This window comes from Staurois parvus, unplaced genomic scaffold (genome assembly GCF_062004578.1).
Source record: "Staurois parvus isolate SC_StPar_1 unplaced genomic scaffold, SC_StPar_1.0 ptg000118l, whole genome shotgun sequence".
In the NCBI taxonomy this organism is placed as follows: Eukaryota; Metazoa; Chordata; class Amphibia; order Anura; family Ranidae; genus Staurois; species Staurois parvus.
This window is the reverse complement of record NW_028317914.1, coordinates 7,592,501-7,607,532: the sequence shown is the minus strand read 5'-3', so window position 1 is coordinate 7,607,532 and position 15,032 is coordinate 7,592,501. Positions and strand designations below refer to the sequence as shown.

General features: G+C 40.7%; 1 protein-coding gene across 5 annotated transcripts in view; it reads left to right on the top strand.

The window, feature by feature from the left end:
• Positions 1-15,032, top strand: part of ROCK2 (Rho associated coiled-coil containing protein kinase 2) — a 221,518-nt gene that overhangs the window by 135,054 nt on the left and 71,432 nt on the right. For all 5 annotated transcript variants that reach the window (XM_089672059.1, XM_089672057.1, XM_089672055.1 and 2 more), the window contains exons 6-7: positions 435-579; positions 5,837-5,975. In XM_089672059.1, coding sequence (XP_089528185.1) covers positions 435-579; positions 5,837-5,975 — 284 coding nt within the window. The remainder of the gene's footprint in view (positions 1-434; positions 580-5,836; positions 5,976-15,032) is intronic.

The following is a 15,032-nucleotide window of genomic DNA, read 5'->3' as shown; positions in this document are numbered from 1 at the left end:
TGCGGTATGTACATAGTCTGGTCTAGTATAGGCTGCAACGCCAGACTTACAATTGATCTGCGGTATGTATATAATCTTGTCTGATATAAGGCTGTAGCTCCAGGTCTCCAGCTGATCTGCAGTATGTACAAGGCTATATATGTAACATGGGGGAGTGGTGATGGTGGGATATTAGTATTAATAATTTGAATGTATTGTTATTATGTTATTTATATTGTCTGAATATTTTGATTTCTGCATAACATCCGGTCATTGTAAAAAAACAAAACAAAAAAAAAACAGGTGCTGGTGAGTAACCTAAATCATGAAACAAGTTTTAAATTTGATGGTGTTAATAGATATAGACTTTTTTTTTTTTTTTTTTTTAGAATGAAAAGCAAATTGTGCAGACAATTGAAATTTTGCTCTTACCATAACTTCCATTTTTCTTGCAGACAGGTATGGTGCGCTGTGACACGGCAGTTGGAACACCAGACTACATATCACCTGAAGTGTTGAAGTCTCAGGGGGGAGACGGCTACTATGGACGGGAGTGTGACTGGTGGTCTGTGGGAGTCTTCTTGTTTGAGATGTTAGTTGGTAAGTGACTTGAGGCACAATAAAGGAGTGGGTTAACACAGCAGGATTGTAATAATTCCGCCTGCAGCTTTCTTCATGGCAACAGAATTCTAAAAGCACATCACTGAGAACTACGCAGGGTGGTGAGGGGAAGGGTCCTTGTGCAAATAATGATCGAGCAAATCGGTCGATCCCCAGCACAGGCTCTAATGATGAAACTATTTCGGTTTTGTGGAATGCCCATAGTAATAAGGTTATGTTATTATTGGCATTATACTGTTAGGTTTCAATTTTGACGAAAGTTGGGCTTTTAAGCAGCTAAAATCTATTTCTGTATAAAATCCTCATTTCATATCCACATTTCTGACCCTGAAATAAGCTACACTTTGGAGAAACATTGTTTACTTGGGTACATCTAAAAACAGGAATAAATGTGTTCAGTGCTCTATTCCTAGGGGACTTGTGCTGTTAGTTGATATGGAGGCGGCGGGCAAAGACTCCAATATACTGAAGATTACACTAATCTACTCTCGTCATTCCAGTAAAACTAGAGAATTCATGAATTCTCTTTTTGGCAAACCTACATTAGTCCAGCTTGGATCGATTATAACTCTCCATATCTGACATCTGGAGGGCTGCTGGGTAGTCTGCACTACATACATTGATCACCACAATCGTCTGGGTGCTGCTCCAGCGGCCTCCCCTCTGCACAGTGAAAACATTGCTTGCTTGGGTTACTTGCTTGGCACTGCCCCATTTGAAGAACGCCTTGTAATTTTTTTTTTCTTTCAATAAATGCAAAGGGTTCTCAGGATGGCCGAAATTGAGGGAAGGGGTGGATGATGTCTCAAAATGTATAATCAGGAAAGGTAGTTGCTGTTGCTTAGGCAGGCCATTCATGATTCCTTTAATTTTGTTCAACAAGCAGTTTGAAAGAAAAAAAACTGGCTCGACTTCCCCAGCCACATACTCATAGTGGATGGGGGGATCCTCCACACTGAGCTATTGTTTTCTGATAGCAGGGATACTTCTATTACTTTTACTATAGCATTCTACTATAGCCTGCAGCACTGATGGAGCAGGGAAAATCCAACAGGGTGGTTGTGCAAAAGTCGATTGGTAGATCGAAGTGAAGTCTCCCTGCTATCAGAATACAAAGACAACTGCTCTGTTTGATTTTTCCTGCTTGATTGGTGCTGCAATTTATAGCATGCGCCACTGTTCAGTGTACTCTGACAGCATGGAAGTTTCCCTGCTATCAGAATACAAAGACACAGCAGGTAGGATTCCAACATCCTCCTCAAATGTGTGGATGGGGAATTCGGTCAGTTTCTTCATTTAACCGCTGGTTGAACAAAAAACGAACTCATCTATGGCCAACCTTACCATATTACAATGTGGTCACCAGGAGACCTGCTGTTACCTGATTCTTCCAAAATCATTGGTACTGGTTAAAGGGAGGACAGAGTAGGATAGAATGTTTGGACACTTAGCTCTGGCAATGTAGCAGCCCAAGTTTACATCTCTAAATACTTGTCATGAGAGACATGGCTGTAATGTCATTGCTCGCTTAATTCACAATTTATTGAACCCCATGGTTTTGTTAGTGATTCAGTTACCCATAGTGAGCATTCAGCTCTTGGATTTCAGCTTCACTTGCTGCACTGCTAATGGAGTGGTGAGTACAGAAGATCAGTTTTACACCCAAGTAACTATTCGTTTCTGAAGGAAGTCGACAAAGGCAACAGTATTTCTTTACTGGCCGGTTCACATTAAAATATTGGGTGTATAAAGTATTTCTCCACGGTCGTAGTATGGTGGTCATTATTTACAGAGATAACGTGTGATGGCCCTGTAAATTAAACCCATGTGTCATGATTGTAGAGGTTATAGGGAGGTTAGATTTATGCTCCCGGGCTTTATTGTAAATCCATATGTTTTTCTATAGTTTCCATTCATACCAGTATAATTCTTCCTGTATTAGATTACATCTCACCTAATATTGAGATTTCCTTTTTGGACTCCTATCTGTTATTTGAACTTTGCCTACATGTGCCCCTTTTTCTTATGAATGCTACTCTCTTACGAATGCTGCGACTTCTGATCAGATGAGTACACCTCTTTATAATATAATTCACGGAGACCTATTACAGCAGTCTGTAAAATATCCTTTATGTAGTGATGGGAGGGTTTTTGTCAGAGGGTGGAAGAGCAGCCCTGAAGCAATGGGGACATATTAGTGAGGCATGACAGAGGGGGCAAGATGGCAGGTACCTCTTGAACAGTCCTATACATATATAGCATTTACAATAAATGTACATTCTGGTGGACCTGCCATTGTGATCATTGCAGCAAAGAATATTAAGTGTTAAATCCCATTAAATGAATATATAGTGGTTTTGTACGCATTTCAAATGAAGGGTGAAAGTAAAAACAAAAACAAAACTGAAAAGTCTTCCCTTGACTTTAAAGGAAATCTAGCATGATAGAAAGCGGGCTGCATTCCCAAATGCCTTCAGAAAATCCTAGTTGTACTGATCCTCTGGCTCAAAGTAGAAGTCAATTTTTGGAGAAGAAAGTGGGTTGAATGACTTTGGCTGTCATTCAACCCCGGAGACTGAGGACATCTTGTGGTGAAACAGTGTGCCTGTGGTGTACAGCTCATGATTGAAGGTACGTATTGCAGCAAAAGCTACTTTTCCATTTATCTTTTAATGGACAGTTCTTTTTTTTTTTTTTTACTTAAATTATGCTTTAAATATGTTGAATAATTTGACCCTAGAACAGTTTTCAGATTAGCGGTTCAGGCTTCATTAGCCATAAACTTATACAGGGTTAGTGTCTGAAAGGTTTTTAATACCAGAGTATTAGCCAGATAACTAGCATTTTCATGTTTGCAATCGCTGTCTATGCATTTCTCTTGTGTTGGGTCATCTTTAGTACCTGTTCTGCAAAACATTTGCACTGAGCATTATGGAGAAGTTACATGAGTTTATAAGCTGATTTTTTTTTTAATTATTTTTGCAAAATAAACTTTAATACCAGGTGTGTTCTACATCCGAGTATGCACTTAGTGCAGGGATGTCTAACAATAATCTGGGCAGCACAGTGGCCAAGTGGTTAGCTCTTTCGCCTAGCTGCACTATTGTCATCGTTTTGTATCCCAACCACTGCACTAGCTGCCTGGATTTTGTGTGTTCTCCCTGTGCCTGCGTGGGTTTTCTCCCACAATCCAAAGACATGCTGGTAGGTAAATTGTCCCTAGTATATGTATGTATGAATGTTAGAGTTAGGGGCCTTTTCGATTTTGCACTTCTTGAGGGCAAAGGTTGATGTGGCTGTGTAATAAAAATATGGTGCTATAAAAGTACCTCTAATAAATAATAACAAGAAAGCCCAGCACTAGCTCTGCACTGGCTAAAAATCTGCATGGATCTGCCTCTGCTTGAAGAGGAGAGTTGCCATGTAGCTGTATGTGAACCAAGAAGTAAACCAGCTATCTCAAACTTGAGCACAAAACTCGTTCTTGCCCCTTGCTGCAAATGAGAATATATGAAATTTTATGTATTATTTTATATTTACCTGGCTATATGTAGTATTTCATATTTACATGACCAGTATTAAAGTGGTAGTAAAGTCTCTGCGGAAAAAAAAAGCTTTCCCCCTGCAAGGCAATATCATAATGTGCTAGTATGCATTATATACTAGCACATTATGAAAGGCTTACCTTACATTGAAACCCTCCAGTGGAATGCTGTCACCGCTGAGAGGGCTTCCATCTTCACTTTGTTTTCCTTCCAGGGTCATAGGCTGCAGTCCTCTGAATGACCGAGCCGCAATGACGGCACTTTTGTGCAGTAGCTCCGGGCACAGCACGGAGCTCTGAAGGAATGGCACAGGTATGCTGTTCCTTCAGAACTTATGCACCGCTAATGTCTCCAGCTGCTGCTTGTTGGAATAACTCCTAAACAGTGCATGTTTAACCACGTGCCGACCACAGATAGCCGAATGACGGCTTCACTGTGGCCGGCCAGTTGTGGGGGGGCGTCATATGATGTCCTCCCAGAATGCTCCCTCCCACGTGCCCCCAGGTGCGAGCACCTGGCGATCTCCATGATTGCTCTGTCCTATTGACACAGCTGATCACGTGATGTGGTAAAAGGCCAATCACAGCGGCCTTTTACCACGTGATCAGCTGTGTTCAATGAGACAACAGATCACCGGTAAATGCAGTTGCTGGTTATCGGTTGCACTTTCCTCACTCTGTCACAGTGTGTGGAAAGTACTGCCGATAACTGGCAATTCTCAGAAGAAGGATCAGCACCGATCATCAGGGCACTGATGATCGATGTCCAGCAGTGCTGCCCACTTGTGCCCAGCAGTGCTGCCCACTTGTGCCCAGCAGTGCTGCCCACTTGTGCCCAGCAGTGCTGTCCACCTGTGCCCAGCAGTGCCTATCATTGTTGCATATCAGTGCCAGCTCATCAGCGCTGCCTATCAGTGCCCATCATTGTTGCATATCAGTGCCAGCTCATCAGCGCTGCCTATCAGTGCCCATCATTGTTGCATATCAGTGCCAGCTCATCAGCGCTGCCTATCAGTGCCCATCATTGTTGCATATCAGTGCCAGCTCATCAGCGCTGCCTATCAGTGCCCATCATTGTTGCATATCAGTGCCAGCTCATCAGTGCCGCCTATCAGTGCCCGTCAGTGAAGTCTATCAGTGCTACCTATCAGTGCAGCCTCATCAACGCACATCAGTGAAGGAGAAAAATTACCTGTTTGCAAAATTTTATAATAGAAACAAAGAAAAAAATGTTTTTTTTTTCTTCAAAATGTTTGCTTTTTTTTGTTTATAGCGCAAAAAATAAAACACCCAGCGGCGATTAAATACCACCAAAAGAAAACTCTATTTGTGTGAAAAAAATGATAAACATTTCATATGGGTGCAGTATTGCATGACTGCGTAATTATCACTCAAAGTGCGGCAGCGCTGAAAGCTGAAAATTTGCTTGGGCAGGAAGGGGGTATAAGTGCCCGGTAGGCAAGTGGGCTAAGAGAGATTCATTTTACCTACAGGTAAGCTGTATTAGAAGCTAACCTGTAGGTAAAAGTCGAAGAACGGACTGTACTACCACTTTAACTTTGTAGTGTTATCTGATCACAATACCTATTACTATAGCGATCCTTAAATTTGCCTTGTGCCATCTGTTTAGATCTGTTTCTCTTGAGCTTTTTGTTAATCAGATCTCATTGAATTCTCTGCTTCCATCTTAAGGAGATACTCCATTCTATGCAGACTCTTTGGTTGGAACCTACAGTAAGATCATGGATCACAAGAACTCGTTAAATTTTCCAGAAGATGTGGAAATTTCCAAGCATGCCAAAAACCTCATCTGTGCCTTCCTAACAGACAGGTACTGTCATTTGCACAATCCTAAATTTCTAACTACATGAGACAAATATTAATTAAAATGATATATTGGGGCATATATAAAGCAGGGAACAGTTGATCATCCTCTTATTCAGCACCACTGGATTACTTTCCTTTTAGGAAGAGAAAATGTATGTTTACTTGTAGAGGCACTATTTCTAAATATATGGATTTCCTCTACTTCATTTGTAAATCCCAGTGTGGCAAATGTTGTAGCTGATATGATCCCAATCAGTTTCTATCATTCCGATAAAAATCTATTATAGTGCAAAGAAACAAGCCAGAAGACTCTAGAGTGGTGAAGTCCTAGCTGAATAGTTCATAATGCCAAATGAGATATAGAAGCTGGCTTCAAAGGACTTGATTGCAGCTCATCAGCAGATAGGAGTATCTGTAGTAAAGTGGCAGTTGCCAGATTTTGTTACATATCAGGTGCCTTCCAAATAAGGATTTTTAGCCCCTTCCACTGATTGAAGTTTCACATTATAACATGCATTTATAAGAGGAATTCCAGCAAGTCTAGGTTGCCGAATTTATGGTAACTAGATTCCCTTACATTTTATAAATGTGCCCTTTACTGCATCGGTTAGGGTGTATCTAAAGCCATTTTTTTTTATAGAGTACTGGCAGTTTAAAATCCCTGACATAATTTTTGGTCTGTGTCCTCCTGGGGAGTTTTCCATTACTTCCTGCCCTTGGGACATAACAGAAAGTGAGCTTAAGAGCCTATGTCAACCGGATTTTGTTCACATCAAACCTGCTTTTATTTATGTTTGGGAATGCAAAAGCAACATGAAGCAGGTCAATGCAAGTCAAATACACTTGAAATGAATTCTAAATGATCACAGACATATCTCAAACTGATGTCAAATTGATGCCATTGACATAAGCCCATTGAAATAGGTGCTAGCAAAGTCTCAAAAAGCAGTAAACAGTTGAAAGAAGGACACTGCATTTGCCCATTGACACAAGCCCATAACCCTTTCACAACGGCTGTCCTCTTTGGATGATTTCTCCTCTTCTACTGTACCAGTGACAGCTGCAAAATTTAGATTTCCCCTTACTGTCTCAGTGAAAATAAACACCAGGACAAGTAGAGAGGGTGAACCTCTTAAGTAGGTATTCAGATAGCATATGTAAAAAAAGGGGGATCTAATCCTTCCCTATTCTATCCACCTAATGTAAAGGCCAACTCAACTTTTGTCGGGAAAAAATAGCACATATAATTGCTATACAGCCATAATTGAATATTATTAAAAATTGTCTTTCCTTTTCAACCTTCAGTGCTGTAATTTTTTCTAAAATGCAATACAACATGGCAACCTGGAGACGTTCTGTACACCATTGGTGTATGTAACACCCCCAGAAATGTAATTTCATGCTTGAATGATTATCTCACTAATTTTCCCAGAAGTCTGCATCAAGTTACAAGTCAGATTTTAGGCATCCTCTGCAACTAAATTTTCTTTTTTAGTGAGATACTCCCAACGGGTAATTACTTTAAAAGGGGTGCAGGCACTGCCACTTTCTTCATTAGAACACTGAAAGTGCATCAACTGATTAATACTGAAAAAAGTAAATCCCATTCAGATCATTCGCACTGCAGACAAGACGACCTTTTATTCCGAGCAGGAATAGGTAGGACTCTGCAACAAAGTATGTTAAGTTCTTGATCAACCAAAGCTGATTGTTTTTTTTACTCAATGTAAGTGGCGTTACTCTTATTATTATTATTATTATTATTATTATAATAATAATAATAATAATAATTAAAAAAAAAAAAAAAAAAGCTTGTGCTGAGAGAAACACCAGGACTGACACTGCTGACCCTGAGAATAAAAACCTGCAGCAAACAGTCAGAACACCTGATCTGTGTATTCTTTCTAGGTCAGCAGCTCAGTAAACTGGAGACATTTAGATTGGCGTGTCAAGCAGGTGACTAGCATTTTCCAGAGCAGAAGACTGCTATGGTGGCCTCCAGGTTTCTTACAGCACAGATTTCCTATTTAAAAAAAAAAAAAAAAAAAAGTTTTGGATTGAGGAACCCTTCAGAAAGTTACAGATAGCTTTTAATCACTTTTGCAGAGAACTATCGAAGTCACAGGAGCTTTTTAACTGTAGATATTTATGATAAATGTTATTACTACACATAGCTAACGTCCCGTTCCCTATTTTGTAGAATAATCCTGCCAAATACTTCTAGAAATTTAGTATAAAATTGCTGATAACAAAAGCAGAACGCCTTTTACATGAAAGAGATCCAGGTAATGTAAAACTATTCATATCTGAGCAGAAAATTAGATATATTAGCCATAGATCTATCTTTGCCATCCAGCCAGTTGTTACATTGGCTGCCATGGTAAGCTAAAAAATCTTAAAGTGAAATTGTGCTGCCTGAACGTGTAAAGCTAAATGGGGGTACACACTATGAGAAAACTGGACGAACTATCGTCCGACCTTCCACCAAGGTACGTATCATGATGTCACTGACAATGGTGTTAACCTGTATGAAAATTCTTGAACTACAAAGGAAAACTTTTTTTTATTTTTGTACAATTTGTTTCTTCTTCCGGGTTGTTCTTTGCTTCTGATCATGCCTGTTTTTTTCTATTCAATTATCTCCAATACGATTACTTACAATTATCTCCAATACGAGTGAAAATCAGACGTGTTCACGTACAATAAGTTTTCTAGCTTTCACCATTCTGTTTTTTTTCTTCGTCTGAACAGTTGGAATTGGCTGTCGAAAGCACTATACTGACAGACAATTAACTGATTGTTCTCCGAATTTTTCTTACGCTTTTCTTATAGTGTGTACCCAGCTTAACAGGGTTGCTTGATGGCAGGCTCAGCAAAACGTTAAACTGCAAAAACACAAACAAAAAAGGGTGCACCGGCTTGGTGCAATATCCCATGGGTACTTTATTAGAAATGAAGGTTCACACAGTGGTTAGTCAGGCCCAGAGTGTTTCAATGCCAGAGAGACACCGTCTGTGATCCAAACGACTTGTGCATTTCATGGGTAAACCCTCTTCTGCAGAGCCAATTTGCATGTTTTTTTTTTTTATTAATGTTTAATAAAGTACCCATGGGATAATGCACCAGGCCAGTGTGCCCTCTTTTGTTTGTATTTTCACAGTTGCTCTTTGGACTACCCCAGTCGTTAGATGGCAGCAAGGTCTGTTATATACCCGGGTGGTGTCTCAAATGTGAGGATTTGTCCCCAGCCCACCACACTCATTCGCAGGAGGTGTTTTACACTCAGCAAGAAGTTTAAACTAGCCTTTCCCCACCCCTCTTCATCAAAACCCGGAATACAGACACCCCTCACTGCTGCTTTTGCCAGTGCAGGACTTGAGCATACACCAGCCATGCCCAACCACTGGTTTAAAACTTATACAGAGGATTATAGGGTCTGTAGCAGGGAAAGGTGGAAAAGGCCAGTATAGTTTCCATGTGAAACCTGCAATTCAGGGAGACTTGTTCATATGCATAGACCAAGTTTGCTTTAAAAGTTACCTTTGACCATATTTAAAATGGAGCTAAATCCATCAATTTAACTGCTTCCCAAAACAATCTCAGGAAGACCGTCACTCATTCCCTTTGCTGCAGGCGATGCATACCGATCCCAAGACCACATACATGTATCAAATACAAAGGGTCTCACTCCAGTGATGCCACTAGTTACTAGTATATTAGTTTGTTAGCAATAGCTAGCAAGTAACAAATCTATGGATAAATAAACGGACATACCAGTGATGTCACTGGAGTGCGACCCTTTGTGTTTGCTACATGCTTCACAAAAGAAAAATTCAAGGCATGCCTTTAAGGATCCATTCACATTAAGAACTGCAAGTCATATGCGTAGGAACGCTGTGCGATTCACTTGCAGTTATGTGCAATGCAATTTCAATCCCATGAAATTGTGCAGTACTGCATCGAAAGTAGTGCATGCACTACTTTTTGAATTGCAGCAGATCTCAAGTGCAATTGGAATGCTGGGCGGGAAGCTGCATGGGACCGTGGCTTTCTTGCACTGCATTCTAGAGTGAATGGGCCCTTAAAGAGAAGTTTAAGATTCTTAAAAAAAATCAAACTTTCATACCTAGGTGGATGCTGCATTGGTCAGATGCTGCATCAGCCTCCACCACTTCCAAGACCGAGAACTGAGCGATCAAACACTGCTGATCGCTCAGTTTTTCGGTCTCCATTGAGCAGAGAACCAGTAATTGTAAGTGGTCATCAGCTTTCTGCTCTGCCCCTCCAGCGCTCACTGGAGCGCCAGGCTGTGGATGGAGCGGGAGTGGATGGCTCAGGCTTTCAGCAAGTTGTTGAGAGGCTGAGCCAGCTGCCAGTCCAGGCATTTTGGTGGATCCTGACATTAAAGTTGGGACCTTGCTAGAGCCTAGACCGGCTCTGCGACGTAAGCCAACAGTGGGCTTTCGCATTATCTGGTTATTCCAGCAGCAAGAATCCGCTGATTCTTTACACAGCTACCTGGCTGTGTGAAAGAGGCTTTAAAGTGTTACTAAACCTAGGAGCCTGCATTCACATTATATGGTCTTCCACAGAACATGGGAATACAAATAGTAAATATAAACTGCTAAATACATTTTCTCATCAGCCCTATAAAGCAGTCTTGTGACTTCTCTTGGTGTCAGACAAGCACTGGTTAAATCTTGTAGGAGTTTGCATTCTCTGACTGTCCCGTGAGGCTGCATGACCCCTGAGGCTGCATGTCCCCTGACCCTCTGCCTGGAGGAGTACTGATTGGTGATAAATACAAAAAATATTAAGCCACAAAGTTAGGCAGGATAGCCTAAATAGCTGCTCTCTGTCTCATCCTAAATGCAGGTGTGGGTTTCAACCAAAATAAGTATACACAAACACAAAACAGCTGTGTCAAGACGGTAATAGAAAATATCCTTGCAGAGTAGCACTGTAAAAAACTGTATTTCAAATACTATACAAAAATTATACCTTGCAATAATCGACACACAAAAAAAAAAACTCATAAAAATATAAAAATTCTGGGTTAAAATAAGCAGTCTGGACTACAATGTCTGCATATGGTCACTGACATCAATTAAAGCATCCTGAGAGGGTTGTTGCTTGTGCTTGTTCCATGCCAACCTATTTAAGCCATGCATACTTGCTTTTCTTCTGCCTGATGACCAGACATACAAAGTTTACACCGATCTTTATTGGAGACTCTTAATTCATGGCTTTGCATAAAGCGCTTCCACTTTGGATAGTATTGATTCTTACCATCATAATCCATACAAGTCTACACTGATTAGTTATTTACCAATTCATTCATGGTTTAGATACCTTTATTAGATATGGTATACTTTTTTTTTTGTTCATTAGCATGTGTATGCAGTAGTATTGCCTTCAGTGCTACTCTAGTTGTAATGGAATGCCGATGTTTTCAGACTCCGTGACATACATTTGAGTGCTCGTGGCCCTCTCAGGCTGCTTTGATTTATGTCACTGACCGTATGCAGAGATTGTAGCCCAGACTGATTATTTTAACCCAGAATTTTCATCACTGATTTTTTTTGTGTCTGTCCATTATTGCAAGGTATATACCTTTTTGTATAGGATTTCAAATAAAGTTTTGTATGTAGTTTTCTACAGTGTTACTCTGCATGGGTATTTTCTATTACAGTTTTAACACAGTCTGTCCTTTGCAGTTGTTTTGTGTTTGTGCTGATTGGCCCTGTGCTGATCACATGCACCCCCCCCCCCCCAAAAAAAAAAAACCACTTCAATAGCAATACACATCAAACTGAGCATGTGCAGAGTGCTTCCTGGGGCTTTGTGCTGTCAGCAGATGGATTGGGGACTGTGGAAAAAGGGAAGGATCAGAGAAGACAGGGTCAAACAGCCTTTTTACACAATGCGGAGGATTAACCTCTTAGGTTCCACAGTGTGTATAACAAGCATGCTTTACTGCATATACAGACTGATTTTACCATTGTGGGTTTAGTAACACTTTAGGATTAAGTGAGGGTGAGCATTAGAAGCCAATCAACCTCAACAGCAGTGCACATTTGCAGATAGATGGGGAGAGTGCAAGGAGCAGATGGTTGATACCGTTAATGTGCTGCTGCACGATCATCGTCCGATCAGCGCACAGGGGGGTTGTGCCTGGATTTTTCTGTAGCGCTATGGCTGCAGTGAAGGTCCCACCCATGGATGCGTAGAAAATTGTCTTGTTCTTGCAAACTCCTAATGCCTTTATTTCTGGAAATATTACACATACCTGTGGTTTATACATTAAGTTGTAAAGGTGCCTGTAGTTTTAAGATGCCATCACTGAATGATCATGCTTCTGAAGGATCTGTGTTTACCGATATTGGCTTAAAACAGGCAAACATGAATGTTTACGTGTTGAGCAGATATCCTAAGTGACTGATCAATCGCAGAATTTAAAACGGAACTAAACCCTCCTATCCTTTATAGCCAAGAAAGCTGCCATCTTAGCCTCTGTTTGATTTGCAGTTGCCATGGCACAGCACATGTGATCAGTAATGACACCAGGTGTTTGATAGCTCGACAGTTTGAAGAGGAGCACAAGCAACTGTGACAGTTATCACTTACGGCATGCATTGTACATAATGGTTTTGCTAAACAGTTGAATGGATGGGTTTAGTTCTTCTTTATGGGCAGCAGAGTGGCTAAATGGTTAGCACTTCCACATGGCAGTACTAGTTCGAATCCCAACCACAGCACCACCTGCCTGGAGTTTGCGTGTTCTCCCTGTGTCTGCATAGGTTTCCTCCGGGTACTCCGATTTCCTCCCACACTCCAGAGACATGCTGGTAGGTTAATTGGCTCCTGTTTAAATTGGTCAATGTGTGACTATGAGTTAGGGACCTTGGATTGTGCGCCACTTGACAGTTAGGGACTGATGTGAATGTAAAATATATGTATCTAAAGTGCTGCTTAAATTGACAGCGCTATACAAGTACCTGTAATAAATAAATAAATAAAGCGGAACTAAAGGGTAAATACCTAACTGTCCAACTATTCCTTACCAGCATTTTCTTTTGAGTGTCGGTCTTTGGACCTCTTCATTGGATGATGGAGGATGGCGTCAATCCTACGCCTGTGCAGAAGCTAGTCATCCTGGTACTCAGAGACCAGCCTGGCATTGTAAGCTGAGATGTGCATACGTAGCTCAGTTTACAGCGCCAGAGATGACAGTCAGTCAGCAGACGGATAGGGGCATTATATTGCACATTAGAAATGGCATGTCTCTTCTGCAATAAAAGCCTGCCTGCCTGTTCACTGTTTTGTACAGCAGATCTTTAGGCAAACTGCAACCAGGCAGGCTCTCTATTGCAAAAAAGACATGGTGATGGTGGTCAGCAATGGTGGTGTGCAGTAGCCCACAGCAACCAATCAGATTGTACTTTATGGTAGTCCAGTTAATTCTAAAGCACATGGGCAGAATAATAGATGATGCCCCTAGAAAAATGCTGCGGTTAGTGGTGTCTGGCTTTTTTTATTTTTCTTATGCCTCCAAACACACTTCTGCATTAGCCTAGACGTCCATTTACATCAAGTGTTTAGATCAGTATTTTAAGAGCAGCGTTTAGAGGCATAAAAAAACACCAAAACTGTGTGAAGAGAGGAGTACAGCGGGTAAAATAAGTATTGAACACTTCCCCATTTTTCTTGGTAAATATATTTCTAAAGGTGTTATTTACTTGAAATTTTAACCAAAAGTTAACAACCCATACAATCCATCCATGCAAAGAAACCAAAGCAAATAAGTTCAGAAATGACATTATGTGTAATAAAATGGAATGGCACAGGGAAAAAGTATTGAACACATGAAGAAAGGGAGGTACAAAAACACATGGAAAGCCAAGACACCAGATGAATTCTATCAGTAATTAGAAAGCAATCCTGCCCCTTGTCAGTGCAAATTAATATCAGTGGGTTCAGTCTCAACTGATGGCCTATATAACAGTGTCTCATTACACAAGGTGTCACACAAGAAACATCTCATGATGGGTAAAAGAAAGGAGCTCTCTCAAGACGTTCACAACCTTATTGTTGCAAGACATACTGATGGCATTTGTTACAGGATTTCTAAACTTCTGAATGTTCTAGTGAGCACTGTTGGGGCCATAATCCGGAAGTGGAAAGAACATTATTATACCATAAATCGGCCATAACCAAGTGCTCCTTGCAAGATTTCTGACAGAGGAGTGAAAGAATTATCAGAAGAGTTGTCCAAGAGCCAAGGACCACTTGTGGCGAGCTTCAGAAAGGCCTGGAATTAGCAGGTACAATTGTTTCAAAGAAAACAACTAATGCACTCAACCGCCATGGCCTGAATGCACGCTCACCACGCAAGACTCCATTGCTGAAGAAAAAGCATGTTGAAGCTCGTTTAAAGTTTGCTACAAATATAGTCTAGTCAGATGTGACCAGAATTGAGCTCTTTGGATGCCATAATACACACCATGTTTGGAGCTCAAATGGTACTGCATATCATCCCAAAAACACCATACCAACAGTGAAGTTTGGAGGTGGGAACGTCATGATGTGGGGCTGTTTTTCAGCACATGGTACTAGCAGACTTCATGTCCTTTAAGGAAGAATGAATAGAAAAATGTACCAAGACGTTCTTGATAAAAATCTGCTGCCATCTACCAGAATGATGAAGATGAAATGAGGGTGGATATTTCAGCAAGACAATGATCCCAAACACAAAGCCAAGGAAACTATCAATTGGTTTCAAATAAAGCTGCTAGAATGGCCCAGTCAATCACCTGACTTGAATCCAATAGAAAATTCTATGGAAAGAACAAAGGATGAGAGTTCATAGAAGAGACCCACAGAACCTTCAAGATTTGAATATTTTTATGTGTGGTAGAATGGGCCAAAATAACACCTGATCAATGCATGCAACTAGTTTCTCCATACAGGAGGCATCTTGAAGCTGACATTACCAACAAAGGATTTTGTACAAAGTATTAAATAAATTTCAGTTAGTGTGTTCAATACTTTTTTCCCTGTG